This window comes from Neocloeon triangulifer, unplaced genomic scaffold, assembly GCF_031216515.1.
Source record: "Neocloeon triangulifer isolate White Clay Creek 2 clone unplaced genomic scaffold, ASM3121651v1 ptg000004l, whole genome shotgun sequence".
NCBI lineage: Eukaryota > Metazoa > Arthropoda > Insecta > Ephemeroptera > Baetidae > Neocloeon > Neocloeon triangulifer.
Window position 1 is genome coordinate 1,850,747 of NW_026775547.1, and position 27,890 is coordinate 1,878,636.

Below are 27,890 nucleotides of genomic sequence, written 5' to 3' on the forward strand. Positions count from 1 at the left end.
ACAAGTGAAGTCATCAGGATCCGAGATTGAACCGAGTCCCTGGCTAAACATATAAGCACTTCATTACCAAAGGCTCTTCTTTTTTTTGCGATGGCTCGGCAGACGAATGATGTAACATTTTCAATTTCATGCCTGAGGCGTTTTTGTTTGACGGTTTATCGCAGTCCGGCCATTCATTCTGCTCTCTCCGTGCGGACCAAAAATTGTTTCCTCCATCACGGCGGATAAATTGAAACTTAATAACATTACGCCACTCATTTTTACTGTTACGACTGGAAAAATATTTCCAGTCACGGCGCCGCAGTAAAACATTTTTACAACGCGCGGCCTCGGCCAACTGGACGGGCGTGTTTTTGCGCGACGAGGTGTGTGTGCGGCTGCGTACATTGTTATTACCGACGGCATAAAGCGTTGGCTTAAAAATTTAATTTCGCCCTCGGCTGCAGCGGAATAATGCGTCCGGCCATTGTGCAGAGTGGAAAGGGAGCGAGCGAGCGCCGAGTGAAAACTCTGATTAGAGCATTCACCACCGCTCTCGCCATATTAATCTTGGCCAGACCATTATTATGCGTCTGCGAGAGAGAAATTGCCGGTGCTGAAAGGCACCTCGGCAGCGCCGCAGTATCGAGAGCCAATAAAAAGAGTGATGCAATTTACTTTCTTTCGTTCCTCCCTCCCTCAATTTCGACAAATAGCTTCGTCCCGGCGGCAGCGCGTGTCGAAAAGCAGCAGAAATTTTCTGCTAACCAGTTCTTTTATTCCGACAAAGCTTAACATTTCTCATTCTGCCCGTCGTCAGCGAATTCTGTTTCAATCGCGGCAAGAAGCGAAAAATCTCGGAAAGAACGAAAGAAAGAAAGCTCACTCGGCAAAAACTCTCTCGCTCGCACCAGGACACTTCTTTTTACATCGGTAATTAACCGCCCGTCGGTTGCGGCCATGCTGAGTCGTAAAAACAGCGACATGTGTATTACAGTGGCAATAAATTATTTTATTTTACACCCTGGGGCAATTGAAATCAATATAAAAGCGTTCGAGAGCAGGACGTGGCTCCGAACGTAATTCGGTGAATTTGGTATTCGCACGGCGTCCTTTCGACTAGCTGTTGCCGCGCTTTGGTTTTGCTGAACTTGAAGCCGTACTCGACGGGTATATTATTGGAGGTGCATTTGTATCGGCCCACACACGTGGCAGCTGTACCAGCTCATTGATTTTATCCGAGTGAAATTGAGAAAGAAAGGAATCCGACAACAAGAGAGAGAGCGAAGCAGGAAGGCGTCGAAAATGAAACTCGATTGGTTTCTATTGATTAACGAACAAGCTCTTGTTGATTATTAATAGTAAATATCTAACATTTCCGGCCTTTGTTTTCTTTTTCTTTCTCTACACAAAAAAATACAACCGCAAACACAACAGAAGCAAGATTGATCGGCAGACCAACTCCACGGGGACTTAATTGAATTAGAAATGGTTAATTAACACTATTGCCAAGTGTGATGCTGCACAAACATGGCCGCAGAGCGGTTGGCAAATTTACAGTGGACAAGTAAATGTGTGTGTTTGTATACATTTCGACACAGTACCCTGTTGATTGATGACCTGTAATGGCTAGTGAGGGAGGGATGTGTGAATGCATAGAGTGGCTAAAATTGCTGTCAAAGCTAACCCGTTTCGAAACTCCAGCACTCAAAGCGGCAATTAGATGAATTGATGTCGTAATTAGCCTAAATTTATAATTATTCATAATAATATAGTTCAAGCAATGAAAGGAAAATTTGCAGCTTCCGAGAACATTTATTAATCTTTCAAGTATACCATTTAATTAGATACGGTTCCATCTAAGAATCTTGTGCAAAATGCGAGTTTTTTTTTATCTGTTTTAAATACAAGAATTTGGCTTTTTTTAATACAAATTAATTCTAAACTTGAAAATTTTGTCTGGTAGATTGCTGATCACGAGTAGTAACGCAAAGGGAAGGCTTCTAAAAACTATTACGCGCGCGGACCTTGAGAAATTGGCACATGTATCGAAGAGAGGAATGCCCGAAATTAAGACGCGCTGTCTCATCAAGACTTTGGAGGGCCGATTTTGTAGCCACTCTAGCAAAATGTGAGTTCGTGAGAGAGAGAGAGATCGAGGAGAGCAAGCAGGGCACACAGAAACAGAATTTCCGCCTCGGCGCGTGAGCAATATAGCACTCGAGAGTATCTCTTTTCTTCCTCGTCCTCATCTCTCTCTCTCGTCGTATTCGGGCTAACGAGAACGCAAAAGATGCGAGCACAAACATTTTTCGATTGGCGAGAGAACAGCAGCACAGCGCGGCAGAAAACACGAGATGCTCTTTCCAGCTGCCGGCACATCACAGTCTTGTTAAAATCTTGCTCCAATTAAGAATCCAATTATAATCAGAAGAAGCGCACGAAGAACATCTTTCTCTCTACTCGGGGGGCGAAGAGGGCATCGGCTAATTTTCAGAGTTACCTTCCGTGACAACTTCAAAGCACACGCATTATATTTCTGAATAATTGTTCACGTTCACCGAGCGACTGAAAAGTGGCGCGCACTCCCGCTCTCAATTAAAAACGTCCGAATGCTCGGCTTTGTCCGTCTCAATTAGCACCTTTTTTCCACTTCACCTCACCACTAACAACAACATTAATCCGTTTTGGCGCGGCCTCTCCTTCTCTGTCATTAGCCAACTCGGAATCAATACGAGTGAAGTCTTTCCTTCGTTGTTCTTACTCGGACCGTCCGTCCGTCTGTCTAGCTTCCGAGCAGTTGGTTGCAAAAAGCGCCCGACTAATTTAGCAGCCTGCCAGCCTCATCAATTACCTGATGATGGAGATTATGGTTGCCAAGAGTGCCGCCACCACAGCTTCAAAGCTCCGTCCTGCGAACAGAATTATTATTTCAGCCAGATTACGCACTCGGCTTGTCAATCCTCGGGGCCAACTTTTCTAAGTGCCTTCCTCAGTTGGCGCGCGACGAGAGCAAAAATAACCGCAGCGGAAAACGACAACTTTTTTATCTCGAAAGTTTGCGCGCGAAAGAGCGGCGAGCTAACTTCATTGTCAAAGTGAGTGAAATCATAAAAAGACCCACCGCTGCGACCCATAAAGAATTTTACTTACGAGCTCTTTCTTAAAAACTTACTCGCTCCGTTATTTCCGCTATAGCTGCTGCCATTTCTCGCAATAAACAAAACAACGCGGCGCACCCCCGGGGAAAATCAAATATAATTCCGCCTTTCGAGCTGGGATTGCGCCAGTGGTGCCTCAAAGCCTGATTAATTTTCCGGTATTCCAGGAATTTGTTTTATTCAGCGAATAATAGAATGTATTTCGCTTTGATATGCAAACAGAGAATTCTAATCCGTTGAAATTTTCCTTGTTCTCAAATTAATGACATGAATTTAATCCGTGAAATAGCTTTTGCAGGAAGTGGGAAATAAAGCAACATTGTTTATTTAAAACTCAATTTCATATGGAACGTAAGATTTTTTATGGAACGAAATAAGAGAAATATATCAATTTAATTTCCTCTTACCGTCTCATTTGGAAATTCAATTAAGATATTTTTTCATTTCCAATTTTAAACGGCACAATGAACAAAAAAATATTGCAGAAAAGGGGTTTGAACAGACAAATTTTACTTGAAGAAAATTGATATTTTTGCTATGCATGATTAATTAGCAAGTTAGCAACTAATCGAAAAAAATCCAATCCTTTGTTAATCTCTATCAACAGACACAAAAGCTGAAAGCATTAATAAAATTTAAAATATGAGGAAACCTTGTCAAAAAGTCACAAATAGAAAGTCAATTAAAGAAAACTTATGAATAAGCCATAAGGATGATATATTATTTTATGTTGAAGCATAAATCGCAGAGTTTTCTTCATATATTTCACCTTAATTGAATAATTTATCAATTAGCGTAATCAGAATCACTAAAAGCCAACAGTAAAATTAGAAGTTAATTTTTTAAGAATAGATAGTCCTGATATTCAAGCGGGAGATTATTTATAAATTAAAGAACAATACTAATGTAATAAAATTGTTTCAATAATATGATTGCTATACAAATTGAAAATATGATGTTACTAAAAAAAATATTTTAATTCATAAAATGTTAAATATAAATTTTATAAATAAATATTAAAGTTATTGTGTAAAAATGTAAAATTAATAATGTTACACGTATATAAATGAAATATATATGCAGATAATTATTTAATAAAATAGTTTTTTATGCTACATAATTCTATAATTTTTGTTTCAAAATTGAGTGGCTAGAATTGCTGCTTTGGTCAGTCAAAGCCCAAGGTTATCTAACCTGTTTGCAAGGCTTTCTAAATGTAATATTTAATCTTCATTTTGCTCATAGAGCGTAGTTTTATCACCGGGCCTTTGCTATCCCCGGGGAATAAACACAATTTCGCTCGCTCCCGTCGCCTTTTGAGGTGTTAATCGCAAAACGGGCGCGTTGGCGAAACGTGCGGTTCGCCACTAAAGATGCGGAAAGTCTCACCTGCGGCGCCGGCCGAATCGCTGTGTCTGACAGAAGCAGGTGGCCACGGCGAAGTTTCCTGGTCAGCCTGGTAGACGACAGCCTCGCCGATTCTGCGGTACAAGTTGAAAAGACTGGCCACGCAGCGCAGATTGAGTTTGCCCTCGGAGAAAACGGGTCGGTACAGTCGCAGTTCGGAAATCGCCGTCTCCAAACCGGCGCCCTCCTCCTTTATCCACGACCGCTTTGGGCTGATCTGCGAACAGCGAATTTCCATTTTTTCCTCATGAAGAAAATTTCAAATCGAGAGACGCAGCAATTGAATCTAAAATTATAATTTTATGGCACTCGTCATCTCTGGTATGCAACCAATATTACCCCCAGACCAAAAGTACCCCACTCTCAACGCGGACATTAGTACCCCGCAGACCTCTACTGAAGCAGTGCCAAAACTATTTTTTTATTCGGTTTCATTTAAAATTATAAGTTCAATTATTATTATTTCTTATTTATCAATATAATGAGCGTGAGCCAGAAAATTTACTGCTTGAATTTTAATTTGTTGAAGTTATTTTCAAATTTCTAGAAACTCTGTTTTTTTTCTAAATTTGTTGTATTTTTATTATAAAGCTATATTTAATCTAGTTAAATGTAGGTTTTTAGTTATTATTATAAAAAAATATTTATAAATTAAAAAAATTACTTATATTTTTGTTTGGTATTTGATTTCTTTTAATAATGATTGTTTTTTAAATTATGTTATGCTCTGGTCAGAAAAACAAAAAAAATTGTATTTTAAATATTTAAATCAATTCTAGACAAATAGAGTTATTGAGAAATTTATTACGTTCTAAAATAAATTATTGAAACTAGTTGTTTCCAACTTTCCAATTAATAAATTGTAATTTTTCTATAAAGATAATATTATTTCAAAATTTCCCAGAAATAAATGACGCGATGAAAGATTTAATATTAAAATAGCTTTTTAAAGCTTTTTTTTTATAAATTTGTACAAACAAATCTCAGTCCCACTTGTATTTTAATTAATAAGAAAATATGAAAATTTTATTAATCCAATTAATAATAGTTTGAAGCAGGGTACTTTTGGTTAGGGGGTACTATTGACCTACAATCGTCATCGTCATCTCTTGATCCCGACGGGAAAAGAGAAAGAGCGTCTCTATAAAAATTTTACGACTAACCTGCATGCCGTTGACGAACCAAGTGATGTTGGGGGCCGGAAACGAAAGCGCCGAGGTGCAGTTGGCCAAAATCGGCTCGTCCGTTTTGAAGCGGTATTTTTCGATTTCGATTCGCGGCGTTTCCTGCGGCACGTCTGCGAACCAGGAAATGATTGGAAAAGGGGCCGCAACAGGGCCAAATAATACACTCACCGACAACCAGCATCGGGGCCGACTTGACGTCCGTGTGGAAGGTGGGCTGGTCTCCGGAAACCTCGCACTTGTAGTTGCCGGTTAGGTCCCTCTGCACGTCGCGCAGAACCACCGATTTATTGCCAGACCGAAACTCCTGCCGCAACACAAAGAGCAACGTTATCAATATTGCGCGCTCAACGACTGAGCTACACGGAAATAGAAAAAGAATATAAAGTCAAAATCCTGTTCGCAGAGCACAGTTTGTTTAACAAAACGAAACGAGTGTTCTGGAAGGAAAACAAAGAGACGGATTGGAAGGAAAAATGTCATTATTTTCAGACAGGATGCCACTTATAGTAAGACATTTCAAGGAAAAGAGGAACGAGCGCTGCTTTTTAGGGAAAATATTTACCCAAAAAAATGTAGAAGCAAAACTTTCCATCCGTTTTGCCTCTAGATAAGAATATGGTTGGCGTCAAGAAGGCCAACTTTTTTGCGTAAAAGCCACTTTAAAAGTCAACCTTATAAACAAACTTTGCCCGTGTCTAATTAATCTTCACTAAAGGCTGAAAGTGCACGAGTCGCTGCTGCTTTTATTCTTTGCAAAAGTGAGCACCGCACGACCGCAGATCACACAAAATGTGCACTCCCGAGGGGGTGTGTGTTTTGGTTTACTGCCCAGGGGCGCCGCGAATGGTGCACAAGGGGTAGCTCTAATATCGCGCATTAGAGGGCTGCCTGTCGGTTTCCTCTCCCCAGTTTTGCGTTTTTCCGGTTCGCGATTCCGCATGATTCCGTTTTTGTTTCAAATATTAATGCTGCCTACAAAGGGTGGAAATAACTTGGCGGAATGTTTGCAGCGAGGAGCTGCATTATTTTTTATTTAGAACGAGCGCCGCCACGATACTAGGGCTTTAAGCAACTGGCGGATTAATAACATAATAATTAATGAAGTGCTGGCGGATCTGAAACTTCCGCTCCTCGGCTGCTTATGAAGTTGATACTGCAGTTGTGAGCGGAACTGACACGCTTCTTACTTGAAAATGATGCGCATTGCGTTTTTTTTTTGTTCGGCTCAGGAAGACAGTTTCTGTCAAAATGTGAAAGGGTCAAGAAAGCGTTGTACCATTGAAGATATAAACTTTTTTTGGTTATTCTGACAGCTCCCATGCTAATAAACAAATAAAGTACATATGTATGCTATTTTATTGATTTAAAAAACAAAAAATTGGTTGAAATAACTAGAAACACTTATTATTATTTTTTATCTGGCTTCTTATTGTATGTATAACTAGTTTACTTTTTTCTAGAACTGCCTGCTCAATCATCTCCCTTTTTAATTTGACACTAACTAAGTTTTGTTGTTTAAATAAAATAAACAAATTTTAAAACTTATAATAGAATTCAAGTTTGAACAGATTCACTTTTATAAAAGTATTTTAAATTATGTTCGTAATAAATTTTTTTTCTAAATAATTTTATTTATAAATTTAATTTTTTGCAGTTATTCTGTTAAATATGAGTTGAAACGTTGTTCTTGTGCTATTGTTAAATAATTTAGATAATAACTTTTATAAATACTTCACAATTTATTCACAACAGTGGCACAAGAGGCCACTCGGTTTGTCGGATCACGGAGCACTGGTATCTGTGTTTAAGATTTACATTTGTTTTTTCACCGTTGAATAATTAGATTAGTTAAAAAATCAAAATCAAAATTTGAACAAAATAATAATATTTTTAATTTAGTGTTCTGATTCACGAGAGTCATTAATATTGTTAGATAAGTTGTAAAATTGCAGAGAACGGCTGATATGATCGTTGGTCGATAATTCTTAATGATCGTATATAAAAAGAATTTATCATCATGTACAGTAATTTCATTATAAAGGACACCAAAGAAGAATAATTAACAAGGTAAAAAATCTCATTTCTGGCATTTTCATACTTTTTTTTATTACTGTTTTTTTTTTCATTATGAAGGAGTAGAGCAAATAATTTATTTTAATTTGAAAAACCTTTCCCTGCTCAAGTGCATTAGAACGCAAAGAGATTCTCATTTTTCCTCGAAAAAAAGCGGGAAAATAATTGAAGCCACTCGAGAACGTCGTCTCGGAAGCAAAGCTCAAGAAGTCTGAGGCACTCACTTTGATGCTTTTGTACGAAACTGAAAAATGACTCCCAAATGGAGCGGGGTGTTCGTTTAGTCAAACGAGGCTCACGTTTTTGTCTCCGCAGATGCGACGATGCGGTGTCGGGGCTGACCTGTTGCCTCCTCGCTCATTTGGATTCTCCGGGCAACAGTTAAATCAAGGAAAGCGGGCGAGGCCCGGCTAGGCCAAGAAAGGGAAAAAGTTTTGATGAAGGGTGCGGTATGCGGCTAATCCTAATATAATGAGTTGAAAACTGGCGAAAAGTGCTACACAGACTACGCCGGGATTAAGGCAGCGAGCGGAAAAGTTTGGATCGATTAAATATAACCACTTTGGCTTGGCGTTGCACAGAGCCAGCCACTAGTCTCCCCGGCTTATGTTTGAATAAACAAGTGAGAATTCAATTAGTCCGCCTGCGAGGGAACAAACTTTTAACAACTAATACAGAAACTAATTTGCAGAAATTTCACCGCACATAAATTCATGCATATATTTGCTGCGGAGCGGGGGAGCAGCGAAAATCAACAAACAAACAAAAACAAACACACACGCGAGCAATCAAGAAGTCTCTGCGAATTAATATAACCCTGGAGGGTAAAAATAATAATCGCATAAAGCAGCCGAGCGACTCTAATTGCGTCGTAATCCGGCGGTAATCTTGCGAAATTAATTACTCGGACATGATTTAATAAAAGCTCGGAGAGCAAAGTCAGTTTGGACCGCAATGTAACTTTGTCCCGTCGGCCCCAATAATAAAGCATAAATTGTTGATGATAACAACTCACATCGACCAAAACTCCGGGGACCGGGAAGACCCTTGTGGGCGGAGCCTCCTTGGCGACGAAGTTGAAAAACTCTTGCTCGTCCTTATACCACTTGATCGAGTAAAGCAAGGCGCCCTCCAAGTCGTAGTCGCAGGTCAACTCGACGCTGCTGCCCCTGCGAACGGCCTCAGGCACTTTGATCTGCAGGTCCCGCAATCCGTTGCTGGCTGCAATTTCACAAATATGAAAGGATTAATATTGAAATCTTGATGGAATTCGTCTTCGGAGGGAAAAAATTGGGTCTTTTGAGGTTGGAATTAATTGAAATTGGATATGAATCTCAGGCAAAATGATACACTGAGATAGATTTCAATAAACGCTGGCATGAGAAATGAGAGCTTGTGGAGCCGGACGGAAAATTGATACAAACAAATGGCATCGCGAAATCGGCGTCGTTCTCTCTCGGATATACACCGTTGACGGAATGGAAAAGCTCAACTCCGCCGCTCTCTCGTGGAAAATATATACCGTGTGCCATTGTTATGATGCTCGCTCGTGAAATAAAAATAAATCACACGCGAGCGTGACGGCGACTTGATGAATATTTTATCTGATGGCACTGGAAATTTCAGTCATTGGCAATGACGAGAGTGCATTTTGCGCCACGATACGCGTGCAAAAGTCGCCGCTTTAGATATATTGCAAAAAAAAAGAGAAATTTCACCCGCTCGTTAATAATGTATGCGTGCGTGCACTCGGTTTTCGTAGCGCAATCATGCACGACTTGTTTTGTTACATCGCCTGGAGCAAAATATTTTAGAGGTAAAAAGTGCTTTTTTTTATTAAAAACCAAAATATCAGTAAAATATGGAAAAGTTGAAATAAATAATTTTTTTAGGCATGGAGTTTGAAACAGGAAAGAGAGAAATATAGCAAAAAAATCAATTCAAATCGCCATAGCTACTTTCGTTTATAAAAATAACATAAAAAGCATTGAAGTGTGATTTAATGGAGTGATTACGATTTGCAATAAAATATATTGATTTTGCACTCAATATGATGGTAAAGATGAAATTGAAAATATAAAAGATTTCAATTTTCTGTGAAGGGGGCATGGGTTTTTAGCTTACAAAATCGATACAGTTCCTTAACACATTCAAATTACTGTTTTTTAATTGATTGTACATAATCTGGAAAAAAAGGTTAATCCTATCCTTCATTAAAATCTAATTTTTTTGTAAAAACAAAACAAAAAGTTAAGAAAAAAGTAAAAAATATATCATTTTTAATCAATTGAAATTTGATATGTAACTAAAACATGAGCAATAATTATTTTATTATATTATTAAATATTAGAATAATTAGCTTATAATATTCAACCATTCAAAAGGAACACCATTTTTTTATGCTATATGATTATTTTCCTGTCGGCTAAATATTTTTACCATTATTTTTTATCCTTTTTAATACATCCGGCAAATCAATTTTGCTTGTCTAATAACAAAGAGAATTGACGTCCGCAGTTAGATAATAATGAATATTGAAGAAAGCAGCTTTTCATTTGAATCGCGTTTGATTGAGTGGCGGAAATTTTCTCACACGCGTTTTTCCTCTCCCCTGCGCAGTCATTAGGCAAAACGTTCTTTTTGTTCCGCTAAAAAACAAGGTCAATCGGGGCTCACTGAGCAGAGAGGTCTCTTATTTTCCCCCGACCCTTTTCTTCCGAGGAAAACTTTTTGCGCGGAATGACACGGGGAATCGATTAAGATTCGATGACAGGGAGGGTCGACGGGACGAAATGACAAGAGAAAAAAAATCTGCCGTCGATCGTCGGGGTGCGAAGCAAGAAGTTTCAAACTGGGCTTGCAGATGCTTCAAGGGCCTCCTTTACAATGATATATATTCTTGAATTTAAAAAAAAAAAAATACATAATTTTATGACTCAAATTGAAAATAAATAATATAAAATATAAAAAATATTGCTTTTCAAACGGTTACAAAATAACTGCAAAATAAAAGAAGTTCCTCAAAGGTTTTTGTTTTCCCTTGAACATTTACTTTTAAAATCAGGAATTTTAAACAAATTCAATATTAAATAAATTTAAAATACCATTGTTTTTACTGAAACAATAAACAAGTCACAAAACCCATCGAGGAAAAGCCGATTTTAAATTCTAATCACCATCAAAAATACTCTAATTCAAACAATGAGATTGACTTGTCAATCTTCGCTCAAGGTTTAAATAATAATTTTAGTGGAAAACATTTAATCACATTTTCACCATAAAAAGAAAGAATTTTTTATAATTATTTCAATTTTGCGTTCTTTAAAATTCAAGATTAAAAGTCATTACCGCAGATGGACTTCAACAAACACGGGGCTTAGCACGTGTCAAACTCGCTAATTGCCAGTCGCCAATAAATGACCTGAATAATTCAGCGCACCATTATGCATGCAAAACAATTGGCTAGGCGTAATGCAATTACATATCATTAAAAGATTACACGGTGGCGTGATTTTGCGGAATGCGCCGTCGTGCGAAATTAGCCCCAGAGGTGGATTTTATTGAGCACGTATACGGTGCGTGCGTCTCTCTGTGATGATCGCAGTCGCAGCTTTGATTACCTTTAGCCATGGTTGCGGTGGAATATCGGAATGCATGTGAATGTAGCAGCGAGAGATGGATGAGATGTGTGTATGGATGTGGGCGCAAACACAAATAGAACGCTGCACATATCGTGTTGTGAATGCAAACACAACACACGCGCATTTATATACAAAAGGTGACGCATCGCTTTCAATTGTGTATTAGCCACGGCCGGTGAGCTGCAAAGCCAGAACCGCGAGCTGGGTTGACACGCGCAAATTTGCAGGGCCATCTCCGACGGGGCCTTTTGTCTTTTGATTGAATCCGATTAATCTTCCGGTGCACGTGCGCCGGCTACACGTTTGCCTAATGTCATATATTGCTCGTACAAGAGGCAGCTTGAGAATAAATAAGGGTAATAACTCTCCACAACCTCTCTTTGTTTTCGCGAAAGCCGTTATTTGTCTGCCGAGCCAGAGGTGTCAAAAGTTATGATCATTTCCCGCGCCCGTCATCCATCCAATCTGCTGACGCGCGCACATAATTCTTCTAGCTTTTCAGCCAAATATATCGCAAAGTTTAGCTCTGGAAATTGCCATAAGCTAATTGTTATCAAAATTTTAATGTATTTAAAAATATAATATATTTGTAAATATTTAATTTTTTATACAAAAATTTCATTTTTTTGTGTGTGTGAAGCTTATAGTTATTTAATTTATTAAAATTATTATCTTTAATAAGCAATGTTTTGTTATTTCTTTAGAATTACAAATTTAAAAAAATTAGAGTCCTACAAATATAGATAATTACAGTATATAAATTTAATTTCGTCCATATCAATCTTCAATAAACCAAGTGAGTGAACTAAGAAATTATAATGATGTAGTTGTTAGCTTCGGAAATCCTTATTAATTTGACTTACAGTGTGAAATTTTATTGAGACAGGAAATTTAAATTTTGCTTGCAAAAATTATTTTACTTACATTTTAGCAAAAAAAAAAAAAAAAAATGTTTTATATCATTTACCATAAGAAATCATTATTTATATTATCACACCATCACAAATTTCATAAAAATTGAACAAACTTTGCTAGTTTATTTTCAGATCCTATTGTGTTATATAATTCAATAAAATAATTTTTTGACTGTAGAGAATTTTCCTGTAAGAAACTGAACTTTCTGGAAACCTGCTGAAAACTGGCAAAATTGTTCTTGTCCCACCTGCACTTGAGTTAAAACCGAAACTCGTTGGGGTTTTTATTTTTTGTGTGCCTCGAGCACCGCTTTGAATAACAACTTTGAAGTCTCTTCTCTCGCTCTATTTTTTATCCTTCGGCGCGCGCTAAAAATGGCGATATAAAAGGCCAGCATCAGATTAAGCCGTTTCGGCTTATGTGCTACTTGAGAAGGGTCGTCGTCGGCTAAAAGGTCGGGGTCCATAAAGTTTTGACAGTGCGGGAAAGTGATTTGAGCGATGACCGCACAGCGTGCTGTTGGCTGGCGATGCAACGAATCGACGCCAGGACAGATGGGCGACCGTTTTTGTGCACCATCAAATGGGGAATACTATACATTGGACGTGAGGCACGCACTCCACGTACCACCCAAGTCGGCCCGGACAAACAAATTTCGAGTCTGCTTTTGCCACCGATATCCGCTGAAAGGACGTCCGTTTCTTGTCCTCCTATTTTTCTCTCGCGCCTCCGGAAAAAAGAAACTTGCCGAGAGACGTTTATAGAGAGACAGCGGCGGATATATCGCATAACGATTTTCAAGATTTCTATCTCCAAAGGCAAAGCATAATGGAACACTTTGGGGAAGTTTCAGCTCGAGTCCGTAACGAATTGATTCTCTATTGAAATTTCATAGCAGCTAATGGAATGCCAACATTCATTGTTTGTTTACCAAACTCAACACAAATTTGCGCATCCAATTGAGTTAATGTAAATTTTTCCTCAATATTGTTTTTGGAAGCAAATTTCGTTAAAAACAAGTTTTTACTGCTTCATTGTAAATAAGTAAATTAAAAAATTAATTAAACCCTTAAAGTAAGTAAACTAAATTTTAAGATAATATAATATTTAAAAAAATATATTATTCTTTTATGCATTGTTTGAATATTTTTTAATTACACGATTATTTGTTTAAACGTATTGTAATATTTTTATAAAATTATCTCACAATTTTAGGAGGAATTAAATTTTTAATTTAATAAATTTATATTATATTGACCAAAATTCAGACGAAGATACTAATATCGTATAACTATAACTAAGTTCACAGTCTCAGCGATGCTTTATTTGCTTAGTGATATGTTGAAATAATGTGTACACAATTGAAACATAAGATATTTGTTAACTGCTTGGAAATCAGAAAGCAGAAAGTTAATTATTCAATTATCATTATTCAAATTTAAAAATGCAGCATAAATAAATATTGTGGCAAAAATCAGTTTGAGTCATGATGCATATCACAGGCAATAATAAATAATTGATATCATCAATACTAAAATGAACAATTTGAAATTTAATTTGAAATAATTGTTTAAGCAGTTTTAAGTACCAATCCATGACGTTTTCATTTTTTTATGCAGTCAATTTTTCAAAGAGTGCCAAACCCGTTTTTCATTTCAAAATCGCCTTTGTTCATCATAAATCGAAATATTTTAATCAATTTCTGTCAACAAATTTTGTAGTTAAGTATATCACCTTAGAATATAATTAAAAAATCTCTGTTTCTATTTTCTGCTATTTTAATTTTAGTATTTTATTTTCGACTTTATCGAAACAAGTTTTGCATTTCTTCTATTTGAATCTTCTACTTTTATTATTTTTATTATTATTATTGAAAACAGAATAATAATTCAATGATAATTGAATTGCACATTGAATTTGCGACTTTAAATTAAATTTTAAATGGGTTGATTTATATGAGCCTTTTAGCAAAGTTGGAAAATTCAGTAATAACTACCAAACAATCAGCGCGATCCGACGTTTTTGTTAACCATTACCGACGATACGGAACGAAGATTCCAGCGGGCCGTAAAAAGCACGAATCATTCAGATTGGGCGAAAACGAAAATATCCGCTCCAAATTGGCAAAGCGGAAACGTCGAATAAAAGGTGTTTGCCGGCAAAAAGTGGGCAGACGATTTTTTAATTCCCGAGCTGCCGATATAGCATCAGAAAAACGTCACGGCGCGGCGCACAAAGGCAAAAATATGATATTGGAAAGGGCGCGCGGGGTGTGAAAAGGAAGGTGTCCCACGGCACCATAGAGGCATTTGCATTCTTCATAACACGGAATCGAGTATGAATGCCAAGCTTGTGTCAGCATTATTCAATATGAATGCCGGCGAGCGAGCTTGAAGTGTCAGCATTCCGGCGACAGCATTCCAGTCATCAATCACTCTCGGGAGCGCGCGCTATTGATTAAGCCAACCAACAGAGGCTCGGCGCACACGCGACGAGTCACAACACACGAGAGAGAGAACTGATTGCGAAAGCCTGCAGATTCGGTGGCTGCAAATCAAATAATGAACGATGCAAATGCGCGCAGATTCACGTCAGCCACTCGAATGGAACGTTTTAATTAGAGAGCAGCGCGCTCTGTCATTCGATTGCAATGACATGGACTAATCCTCCGCCTGTTTCACTCGCCCAGTCATATATTAATATATATATATTTCACTGTGAGAGTGTGTGTGGTGTGCAAATAATTATCGCAGAGTTGCAGCCGCCGCACTCTCGCACACCACGCTGGAGTTGAGAGCAGAGTCGCTTGCTCGGCAAAGACAAATTGTCACTGTAGCTCTCGAGAGTGTCACTCGCCTCTGCTCCCAATAGACTATTTAAACGACTTGCAGCGTGTGCTGAAAGAGAGAGAGAGAGAGATTCCTCCTCTTCGAATAAAGAGATACACACTTGGAGACACACACAGTGTGTTTGCTTTTTCTCGCTGCAGCAGCAAAGTCAATTTCCACGCTTCTTATTTCGCAATGGAATGAAGAGAGCGAGAAAGAGACGCTCCAGTCGGCAGAAGGTGCATCTTTCTATTGCGCAACACAGTGCTGAGGGAAATTAAGTTTTTCCTGCATATACAATGATATTTCTCAAGACGAGCTTTTTATAACTTTGTGCTTGTTAAAATATGCTAACTAGCTGCGTTTCGTTTTTAGTTCAAGCTTCGACAACTTCAGACATAATTCGTCTTTTGAAATAAATTGTTGAAATTTGCTTTCAGCTGCAACAAATTTTTACAATAGATATTTTCTCTGTTTGTTATTGCAACTTCATGATGTTATAGACATCACCATTTATGAAACATTAAGAAATTTCCTCCTTTGATTATCTGTAGCGGAATTAAGCTCAGCGAACAATTTGTAATTTTTTAAGTACTTTTGGTGGCTGAAAAGACTTTTTGAGTTAGGCTACCCGTTAGTCCCATGTGTCAAGAAATTGCATACTTCAACGAAAATCAGGCGTTAAGCCATTATTGACATAATTTATGAATGATTAGCTGGAAGATCAAAAGGCCTCACTTTGATATTCACTCTGCTTACAAAAATTAGTCATCCAAAAAAACTAATATTAAACATTTTTCTAATTTATTGTATCATTATTTTGCATGTGATGTTTTCTTCAGAAATAAATTAAATAATGATTAATTGCTTTAAAAGTGAAATTTTTTCCTATTGTAAAGAACATTGATGCAAAATATTAATTTTTTAAATTAAAATTCAATTAGTGAGTTGCAATCCTGTGCACATTTTAATCTCGTGCCATTGCCCACAAATAAATTCCCTCGGTCACGTCTTGTTTTGTCATATAACTTTCATTTATTTATTTTTTATTATCAGTTTTGAATATTTGTATGATATTTAAATTGTGTCAAGCAAATTTTGTGTAGTGGTTAACCAATTATGAGTTTAGTTTGGCACTAAAGTTTATATAAATATTTTTTTCCTTCGAAAGTTGAAACATTTTCATCAAATTATGCGGATAATTTTGTGCGTCAATTTTACCGAAACCACATCAATAATAAAAAGTGCCTTAACGAGTTAGCAAACAATATGCATCGAAAAAGCTGAAAAGTGGACAAAATTGTGGAAACCTGATATATTTTTAATTAATTAGCTGTTTTGTTTACCGTGCGCCTACGTGAATCATTTAACCACTCCGGGCCAAGCACCGCGGCTCGCGCTTTTCCGCGGGCAAAGGGTTGAGGGTGTGTGTTTCCAAACAAAGCTGTTTGATTACCTTGATTGCTGTTAAATAAATCATAAGCACACGCACCACACACAGCCAGTTTGTGTTTCGGCAAAAAGAAAGAAAAATAAAAAACAGCAGCAACGCTTTTGCGATTTTTATGAACCACCCAGCTTTTTTGACATGGGCGCCACTTTGCACAGAATTCGATGATGGAATTTCAAATGCCGTACCCACACTACTTCCATTCGCAGCAGCAGTAGTTTAAAACGAAAAACTAAATTACCTCACTAATTCGGCTGCAAAGTTCTGTAATTGCCATTAGCGCTCATTAAAATGCTCAGCATTGTTGTTCGGAGCCATAAATTGAATTAACTCATTAAGGCGAAATTACGAAATGATGGTGTGAGTGTAGGTGGCGAGAATCTGCTGCTCACTAGCGCTAATGGCGAAAATTTGATTACAAACTCGCACACACATTTCGCCGAATGGCCGTTTCCGCCCCACCGATATTGCACCGAGCGAGGGTGAAATTGTTCCACGCTAAATATAAAATGATCGTAAGTGGCGAACGTGCATTTCATTTGCAAGCAGAGAGAGCACCACTTCGCTCTGTTATATATGTATTTCTTGTGAAAATAAACTCCCTTCCCATCTGATATCGATTATATCGTCGTAAAAACCCTCGCCGGCGGCTCTTCCTCTCGACCGAGGAACCTCTCGAGTGTGCGACGGAATTATAGGAAATAAGAGCCTCGGGAAACTGCAACAGAATCACGTTCGGGCCGGGAACAAAAAGAGATATGGCTATAAATCAGATACAATATTTCCAGACGAGTGGGCGCTCTCACTTGGTTGAATAGCCAATGATATTATTAATCAATCACCGATTCAATCAGCCGGGCTTCAAACCTCTCTCCTGGGAACCGATGTTTAATCCCGACGACTCGGGCATTTGTTGTCGGCGTGGAACCGACGAAGCACAACATTTTAACAAGATGCAGAGAGAAGCTCTTTCCCCATTCGCTCGCCTGAGAGCAAATCCACCTGATTATTCTCCTCGACAGCGCCATTTGCTCATTCCGTCGTCTGTTTTAATTTCGCGATTGCGTCGCAGAGATTATTTTGAGCTCCGGCTGCCCGGGGAACAATTGCGATTCGCTCGTTATTGGAGTTGTAAAATGCCATGTTAAAAGGACACGCTGTTTTTGTTCACGTCATTTTTGATGAAGGAATCTCGTTCGCATCATTTGTTGGCGGAAAATCGATCGACTTCAAACGGACATAAAAATGACCGCAGCTTATACAAAAAGCAGAGTCCACGAACAAAAGCTTTTTGTTCGTGGAAAATGAAATGCGATATTTTTCGAAAGAGAGAAAAACATATTTATATCAATTCAGTAGAAATGCTGCGCAAAATTGGTTTATTTCTTTTATTGTGTGTTTTTAAATTAAGAACAGAAATTGATCTTTGTCGTTTGTTTATAAAGCTTAGAAGAAATAATTTCTCTTTATAAGCTGAATTCCTCTTCCTTGAACGTAAAGAATAGGAGTTATTTTTCAACGCAAGTTAACTCAAAAGTTTTTGCTCCGTTGCGATTCAAAAGGCAGAGAGAGAAAACTCAAAGACGCAGCTGGCGAAACTTGGCCGAACCATGCAATTAAATGTTTCCAGCGAAATTTTAAGTGAAACGTATAATAATGTCGTGCGAGCTTCAAAGAAAGACAAGCCGGCGCGCACACACACGAGTTTTAAGAACAACTTCATGGTTAAATTATATGTGCTTAAGCGGCACACAATGGAGCATTGTTTCGCCGAGGGCTTTGAATGGCCAGACTTTGTTTGAATTAAAACGGCGGCGTGGAAAATAATAGGGGGTAAAAACAAAATGGAATTGCGTCTGACATGAGTAGGTGGAAAATGAAGGTAAAATCACCAAAGAATATTATATAAAAATACAAACACTGGAATTTCGGAGAAGCTGAACAATGGAACGAGTTCTTTGCTCTTTTATTCGTCTTTATTTCTTTTTGTTATGACTCTTATTGTTTGATAAAAAATAATTGTTGAAATTTGATGAAAATATACAATTTTTGGAATCATTAAATTAGATTAATTAGTACTTTTTAAGGGATCGAGTGAAAATCATTGCCAGCAAAAATAATAATAATTGAATGTCCAGGATTTTAAGACAATCACAATACAATTTTTCAGGTACAAGATTTTCATTTTAATCACTTTAAAATCTCCAATTTTCTTTACAGGTTGATTTCCATCAAATATTGCAAATTGCATTTCATCCCACTTAATCAAGCTTTTAATGGCAAAATGCATTCAAAACGTAAAGAAAATGTCACATTATAAAAAAAACTTGACTACAATTCCAAATAAGTCAATAAATATTAATACATAAATAAATCAATTTATTTACAAATAAATAAATAATAGCAATAAAAATAATTGTAATTTAAATCTATTATATACAATCTAAAGAAGGAGAATATATTAATAGTTTTGCTAAAGCACATTGCATAATTATTCCTCCTACATTATTTTATCATTTTGTTTGCTATACTATACTTGGAATTACAATAATAATTAAGTCCTTCTATTTAATCTTTTCTTTGATGTGCAGTCTAGTTTCTTTTATGTAATTATTCTTCAATCTCATACAAATTGTACAAGCGCTACTCTTTCATATTCTCATTTTCATCAAAGCATTTATAAGGATATTCTTCATAATTAATTTTAAAAAAAACAAGCAAAGAGAAACAATTTTATCGATCGCGCTCTTTCCCCAAACAAATTTCAAATCAGAGAACGTGTGCTTGGAAGCAAAAACAAAGTCGCTTTTTATCTCGGTAGAGCCATATTGCAACACATGTCAGCTGCAGGGGCAACTTGGGTCACCGGGGTCAGCCACCGATGGCAACTTGAGCGGCACATAAAAAAGCGATGAAAATATGTATATATGCAGCGCGCGGCGGTGACGGCGAGAAGAAAGGGGTAGTTATAAGCTGTTGCACGCCTGATTATGATGAAAAAGGTAGCGAGGCCGTTGTAACGCAATTATAAAAGCGGCGCGCGCGATGATGAAAGCAAGCAAGCAAGCGAGCGAGCGAGCGAGCAAGAGAGAGCGAAGCATTCATACTTGGAGGGAGCGAGAGGCGCTCCTCTGTGTACACGCCGCCTCTCGAAATTGCTTTAGGTGCTGTTGTAAAACAGTAAACACCCAACCGACTGCCTCTTTGCGACAAAGTTTATCAAGCGGGCAGCTCCACCGATGGAGGCTTATGCAAATGAAAGCAATTTGCATCAGGCGGAGAATAATCCCTTAAATATAAACCTATAGCGCGTGCGTTTGCTCTCTCTGGCTGGCTGGAATGGCAGACCCGAACGAAAAAGGGCGAAAAACACGTTGCAAATAACGCCCCTGCTGCGTGCGTTAATATATTGCCGCCGACTGGCTTCTCGACAAAAAACGTTTCATTTAAACGTTCGGGCGTTTTCTTCTGCCCACACTCTGGCCCTTTTTGCCCGGGCAAGAAATTAAGTGTGTGTTTATACCTATGGACGGAAAACCCACCTATATCGCCGTTTCAGTCGTGTTTGCTTGTTTGTTTTTGCGTTTGTTGGTTTGCCGCTATATTTATTTATGCAGCAAGCGAGACGGACCTGTTCACCGGGTTGCATACCTCGGCTCGTGGCAGGGGATCCAATTATGTTCAACAAGAGCGGCCGTTCTTTCTTTATTCTACCTTGGCTTCTCCGTCGCCGGCTGCACTTATAAAGCAAGTCTTTAATTACAAAGCGAAAATTAAAAGCGTTCTTTGTGAAGGCGATTGTTTGAGAGAGAGTGCCGCGCGCCGAGTGAGTTTTTGCCCGAGCGAGATTTTGAAACCTGTGCATCGCGCCGAGTGAGGAAGTTTACCTTTGTGTTGGCAGGTGGCATAAAGAAATATCAAAGGGGTTTTGACGGCGAGTGAAACCGGCTCTGAACGACAGCACTGACGACCGGCGATGGAAATGTGTGTTTGATCAAGCGCAATACGTGCTGTGTCAAACATGGCCTCACTTTTGCTGGAAACTGTCAGAGCGAGTTTGAAGCCCAAAAGTGCTTTTTAACGAGCAGACGGAATTGAAAATGGTGAATTTTTATTCGAAACGGGGATCTTTTCATACATTTTTTCATCAAAGATATTTTTCATATCTCAAATTGAAAACGTGCTGTAATTTTCCCTATATAATTATACAAATTTCACTATGTTATGAATTTTATTGAATGAAATGAAAGTATTTATTGTACACCACCAATCAAGAAATGATTTTTATTGCAAGTTGATTAGTTTTATTATCCAGTAAGGCACATATTTGGTTTGTTGTTGCTTCTTTTGTGGTTGTTGGAAAAGATTCAATTTCGAGTTTGTTCAGAGTCAATTGATATTTTGCAGTTATATTGATCCAGTGCCTTTCTCAGCATTTCTTGAGATGATTCCGGACTACCATTACCAGTAATGCATATTTGGTCTGTGTGTAATTTGATCACAAAGGTCCCTCCCCAAAAAATTTGAATTCTTATTTTTGAAAATTGTGCTACAAACGAATGCTCTCCATTAAGTTACCGGTTTCTAAGGTCCATAACTTTGCTTCTTCCTTGGTCACAAGGCGTCGTGTTAAAAAAAAAAATATTTAAATATTATATTATTATTATAATTATTATTATTAGTATTATTATTAGTATTATTATTATTATTATTATTATTATTATTATTATTATTATTATTATTATTATTATTATTATTATTATTATTATAAAGACCTTTGCTTTTTGTGTGGTCGTTGGAAAAAGTTAAATTTCAAGTTTATTCCAAGTCAATAATTGATATTTTGAAGTCATATTGATCCAGTGGATTTCTCAGCATTTCCTGAGATGATTCCCGACCACCATTACCAGTAATGCATATTTGGTCTGCGTGTATTTTGATCGCAAATGTCCCTCAATAAAATTTTGAATGCTCCTTATATAACAGTTGGCTCCGATCGAATGATCTCCATCAAGTTACCGGTTCCAAAGGTCCTTTCTTCCTTGGTCACAAGGATTAATGTGATTTTTTTTTATAAATTTTTATTACAATTGGCAGGTATGGGCAGATTATTATTAATCTCTCAGTATTTCCTGAGATGATTCCTGACTACCATTATTCCATTTTTATATTGCAATTAGTAAGAGCGTAAGATTTTTGTACCTTAAAGTTACGTAAAATTTATAAAATTACAAGTAATACGTATTTTACAACCTAAAATCTCAAACCTTAATGAAAAACAAAAATATTAAAATTTTTAAATTCATGTTTCTGTTATTAATTTTATTTTTTCTGAACTTTTTTATCAATAATAATTCCACGTATTTGAAGATCAATACAATTCAATTCCCCGACCGAGTTAAACCACGCGTTGGGTAATCCGAGTTATTCAAGCAAAAGTTACCGTCTCGTGTATATGATGCCTTGTTGTGTTTGCACAAATCTGTATCGCTGAGGTGTATATATTGTGTGTTTATATCGAAGTATGGAATCAGCGCTTTTGCCCCGGGGATTAGTGAGGCCGCTCGGCTGAATTGCCGGCAGAAGCGCGCGAACGCGTTCTCGCGCGCGCACTAAACTAATAACCAAAAGTGCAACGGCATGCATAATGTCCGTGGGAATTCCATCCATTATGCGTGCAGACACGCGGCAGAATTGAATTGACTAGAATAAATGGGGAGCTGCTTGCAAGTGCTCGAGCAGCCAATTCGTCTGCCTTCACACCAATGCGTGAAATTGAGAGGAGTCACGCTTAGTTTACCAAAGCGGCAACGGGATCCTTAGCTCGAAATATATTCACCAGAGAACAAGTTCAAAGTAGGCTCGTGTGTGTGTGAGTGAGTCTGTGAGGAGGAAAAAGAAGATTTTTTTTCTCTCAACAAGTCTGATAGCAGAAAAAGCGAATTAGCCGCGCTCTCTACTCCCACCGGTCCCCGTCCTGATTTGATTGTGTTTGCCTGTTGAAAACTTGCTTGATTTGCTTTCCGCCAGGATATACAAGATTTGATTTTTTTTCCGCTAAAGAAGGCCGATCGAATCAATGCAGAGCTACTTTTCAAAGCACTGCCGAATGTATTTTTAATGCGGGCGTAGATAAGGCGGAGCAGAAGAAGAAGTATTGATGAGGGAACATTATTTTTCTCCGTTAGCATCCATCGGGGGAATGCGGGTCGCAATCAGTGCGGATCTGTGCTTTTTTTCTCTCCACCTACCTTGCGAGAAGGAAAAAAGCAGCAGCAGAAGGCGAAGCCTGTTTTCGCCACCCATTGCGATGCTGATTGCGAAGATTCAGAAGGGTTCGGCTGATGATACTGGTGAAAGGCCCCTCATCTGAAACGAAAAGCATGCAAAAGTTTTAATGAATCCAAACCAGCAAAGGTGGACACGCTATTCAAACAAGCAGAGGGACCTTGCGTAACTTTCTTTTTTTTTTCAGTCAAAAGTTGGTTGCTTCGATTCAGGTGGCGTGCGAGTTTCTCTCCGCAAGTCCCGCAAGGCATTCCGGGATCCTGCTTGTGTCACCTGAGATTTCGCCATGCTTTGATGTCGACGACCCCCACCCCCTTGCGGGTTTTCAGTTACGTGCGAGCCGTGACTGAATGGAGCGGAGAGGAAGAGGCGCGCGAGCCAAGATAAGAGAAATAATCCCATCAGCTCGTGCCCGCCAATAAATCTCTATCTGTGCCGTCGCAAGCGATATATAATTCAGCCTTTTTTTTCTCTCCGGGGAGGCGAGTCGAGTGAAAAGTTCTTTCCTTTCTGGCCGGCCTAATCCTAATTCCGGTTTTAAATGCGCGCCTCCGGGGACGTCCGAATAGTTTCATTTTGGCTAAAACGAAAAAGGAGCGCGCACTAAACTTTCAATCGTTCAAGTTGGAAAATAGTTTTAGGCCGGTGGGCCCAAAAGGCCATGAACAAATTTTAAGTTATATCCTACTTTTCCTGCGCAGAGTTTTGAGAAATTAATGTTGAAGATTTATTTCCATCAGTTTCTTAATTTTGGAACGGATAATGTGAATTTATTAACTCAATCAAGATTGCTTACTAAAAATAATTAAAATAAGATATATTTTGCATGGAAAAAATATTAAATAGATTCACAATATTTTTTTTTTACAAAGTATAACGGTTTTGTATTAATCAAAGTTAATTTTGTTTGCGTGTATATAGATGGATGAGTTTGTTTTTCTTTAGAAGTTATTTATCGTTTTCACAGAATTGTTTTAAAATACGAGTGACTTAATTTCAAAAATTTTTAAAAAACTAAGTAAAAAAAATTAATACAATTTTAAACTACATAAACAGTTTTAAATTTCAATCTTTAAATCAATATAAATACAATTATATAAATTAAATTTTAAATGTAATTTTTCATTTTTTTATTCTAATTGAGCATGTAGTTCAAATATTGACAACGTTTAAATAAAATCTTGATTGTTTTTTTTTTAACAACATTTTTATTACATAATCAATCCTGCGCTGTAATTTTTTGAAACATTTCAAAGTTAAAATCTCATCCATCAAATGCTAGTCCATTGAATTTCAAATATAATGCAAATTAAAAGCCCGAAAAATTTTATTTAAAAAAAGTTAATTTCATAAAGTCGGCACAAATAATTAAATCCTCAAAAAAAGTGTTAGCAAGAAAATAAATAAAACTGTAATATTCAAGCTGCGCCTTTTAAGCAAACTTGGCTGCTGCTGCTGCTGCTGCTTTAACACAAATTCATTTCATTGCCAGAATATTAAGTGACAATTAAAAAATAATGAAAAGGGCTGTGGAACTAATGAGACGGCGCCGTTCGCCGGCCAAAAAGTAATGATTGCACGAGAAATTTAATTTTGATAATTCACCAGATTGCAAGGGAAGGGAAAGGGAAACGCGCGCCTCCACGCTCAGCGACCCCAACAATAATTTCGCGAGACGGCCTCTCCACGCAATAAGTCTTGGCCATTTCAACGCAAACATCACCCCAGGCAGGAAGGTTGTATGTATAAAAATAATTAAAATCCGGATCCTCTGTCTCTCTGCAGTCGGAAAAGCAGGGAGACGCAAAAGTGCTGCTTCGAGGGCGCGCGCATTGTTTGCTTCTTTTTGCGGAGAAAAAAGGAAAAGCAGAGGGAAAAATCTGCTCGTCGCACATAAATATTTCGGTGCATCCATACAAACCCACTGGACCGACTGCCGCTACTATATTTGGATTTCTTCCAGTGCCCGACTCCTTCCAGCAGTTTACTAATAAATGCCCTTCTCGTCGGCTGCAGCGAATAATCATAAAATTTGATGCCCAGTGTGCGATTTTATTTCGCAGCCGCTGGCCGAAAATTGAAATTAATTGCCACGCTCACTGGTGCGGTGCCGCCTAAAGCGGCCAAATGAATACAAACATTTATTACTGCACCAATTTCCCGCCCCCTTTGTTACAAGAAAAAATGATCTAAAAGTTTGAAGGACTTTTTTAATTGGCACTTGAGGAGGTTTTCTTGGCAAACAATCGGATTTATCGGAATTGATTATATTTAACAAGCGACTATACTTTATGGAAGAATATCTTTAAATCACGAAAAAATACATTAGAATAGGATCGTTTTGCCAAATTTTTTTATAAAGTAAAACTTTTCAATTTCGAAAGTGCCCGACATTTTATTACAAACTATGCAATAATTCTTGGTGCTCAATTTCAAAGGATTTTAATAGATTTGGAAAGGATTTAAATTTGGTATCTGCTGTTTAATTTGAAAAACCTGATATTTTTTTAAATTTAATTTACAATATCAATGATCACTCAATCGATAACAAATTCCACTCACATAAATTTTGATTTTTATTAGAATTGCTTTTTGTGTTTTACAAAACAAGAGTTGTGTTGTGCCTCCTACACGAGGAAAAGCAATTAGCATTTAGTGCAGACATTGAGGAAAAGCCGATTTCAATTTGTATAACAAGTGTTTTGAAACGTTTTGCAATAAAAAAATTGAAGCTTTGTAATAAAAAACATATACAGAGCAGCTCCACATTTTCCTGCTAACCTTTAAAGTGCCATTTCAAGTTCTTTTTGCAACATGGTCTAGTGAAAAAGAGAAACTTTTTATAAAATGGTTGTTATCAACATCTCCATATTGAATTGAAATTTATTGATGTGAATGAAAGTAATTAAAGTTAATATTCTTTTCAAGTAATAGTTAATATTACTAGATTTTGCACACTAATTCAAACTAGAAGAATTTTACTTTGGAATTGAACACATAATGACTTGCTAGAGAAAGATGTAGAGCGTTGCCGTGTGAGATTGATGTGAATTTTTTCCAATCCCAGTTGGGATCAATTATAAATAAATATAAAAAAACAAATGAAGAAAATCCGCTTAAAATCAGTTAAGGTGCTGAAAATAAATCATTAATAACAACTGTTTGAAGGAAGCTTCAATATTCAGTAAGTGGGAGATGAACTTCTAACTATGAAGAATGAAAGTTTCTTGCAATGACTTTGCGAGCAATAAGCATTCAAAAATAAATTTTTTTTACCTTAATACTTTTTAAGGCAGATATTTGTTAACAATTTTTTTGTGTTCTTCTTATTGTAAGTACCTAATTATATCAAAATTGTTTGGCTTTTTTTCAAAAGTGCAGAGGATAAATTTTGTCCTTAAAGTTTGCGAATTGATTTTGTCAAATGTTACATTTTACTGTGAAAATAAACGAAACTGAAAGACCGACATTTCTCACAATCGTAATTATCATAATTTATAAAAAAAATTCTCCGTATTTTTGGTGTGAAAACTATTTTAGTTCATTTCCACGGCTTCCTGCCAAAAGCAAAGTAAATAAAGAAAACGACTTTTCCGCCGAGTTGGAATTAAAGAGAAAAATGACTCTTGCGATAAAATTTCGTCCAAAGGGACACGACGCATTCCCAAAACGGAGGCCAAAGAGAAGCAGTTTTTTATTACCTCTGCTCTCCATTTTTATATTTTTAATTTTTTTATGAACACATGTTTATTTTTTCCCGGATAAAATTTAAAAGCTGCCAAAACTCTCCGGCGCGGACGTGAGGGACCAGGACACAAAGGCCGGTGCGCAATTAAAATATAATTAGTACGACGAGGTGGATATTTTTTTTAAATAATTTCCCACGAGACGACCCCGGTTCTCTCCTTGCGAATAATATAAAGCGGCGGCAGCAGCTCTTCCTTTGACATTACTTGTATAATCCGATTCGGCGAAAACACACACACGTGAGAAACAAGACCGCTGCGAGCTGCATCAAAAGTACAACCCTCGGAAAACAATTTCGTTTTTTGCTGCGACGCGCGACAGCGTCAAATTTATGTTTGAAGTTTCGCTTGTATAGAAAAGAAAAAGCGGTGAGTTGACGGAACGTGAGGGAAAATCGTGTGGCGCGGATGAAAATAACAAAGTGACGAAGAGCAACTCACTTGATCCAGTGAAAAGTGTGGCTTTCGCCGAGCACGAGGGATGAGCGCGAATCTTCTCTGCCTTTGAAAAGTTCTTAAGCCGAGACACACTCAGTTGGGCAATGGATCACCCACGACTTGCAAGTGCGCAGCCACCGATTGCCTCCGCCGCCGGAATCCGTCACTGACAATGCCCGACTGACTACCCGGCTGGAAAGACCTTTCGCTTCTGCAGCCACAGCCAGCAGCCTCCCCATCTGCAAAAGGACCACACGCGTGCGCCCTCGCCCCCTCGGCCTGTGCAGTGCACTTGGCAGTGCAATAACTCAGCCCTTTCCATTCACTTTTGGCACTAGACCGTTCCGTCAGCAAAATGAATACCGATGAATACTGAGTAGCTCGACTCAATTCATCATGATTTTTTCGCTGGCCCGACACTTTTTTCCTCATCCACCGACACCGGTAACAAACGACGCCGCGTTACTTTTCTCCTCCTTGGCTTTAATTAGTTCGTTTTTTATTATAAAAGTTCGATTCAATGGGGGGCCCGTTTTAATTAGGCGCTGACGTAAATAACGGGTCTTTCTCCTCCGCTCCACCTTTTACTTTTTTGGATAATGTACGTTTTGTGCAAAGAGCAAATTAATGCACGTGCGACTATCAATTCGAAAAGCGATAGTTTTTTTTGCGGAATTTTCCTGTTTTACAAGAGTTAGTACGAAATTTAGAAGAAACTTCAAGCAAATCATTATTTTTATTGTTAATTTTTTTATATAAAAATGCCTCTAAAGCACT

At 37.7% G+C, this 27,890-nt stretch overlaps 1 protein-coding gene across 1 annotated transcript; it reads right to left on the reverse strand.

Annotated features, from left to right (window-relative positions):
- Positions 1-1,322: 1,322 nt before the first annotated feature.
- Positions 1,323-27,298, reverse strand: LOC132193439 (uncharacterized). The gene is made up of 7 exons (XM_059614107.1): positions 27,117-27,298; positions 22,893-23,010; positions 8,823-9,028; positions 5,903-6,038; positions 5,711-5,844; positions 4,530-4,764; positions 1,323-2,891 (listed from the first exon to the last, which is right to left on the reverse strand). The coding sequence occupies exons 2-7, from the start codon at positions 22,945-22,947 to the stop codon at positions 2,830-2,832; spliced, it is 828 nt and encodes a 275-aa protein (XP_059470090.1). The 5' UTR covers positions 22,948-23,010; positions 27,117-27,298; the 3' UTR covers positions 1,323-2,829.
- Positions 27,299-27,890: the final 592 nt, after the last annotated feature.

Coding starts and splice junctions, on each gene's coding strand:
- LOC132193439 (XM_059614107.1), bottom strand. CDS start 22,947: ATGGGTGGCGAAAACAGGCTTCGCCTTCTGCTGCTGCTTTTTTCCTTC. Junction 6,039..8,822: donor TCCCCGGAGTTTTGGTCGAT/GTGAGTTGTTAT, acceptor GTGTTGCGGCAG/GAGTTTCGGTCTGGCAATAA. Junction 4,765..5,710: donor GGTTCGTCAACGGCATGCAG/GTTAGTCGTAAA, acceptor CGCTGTTCGCAG/ATCAGCCCAAAGCGGTCGTG.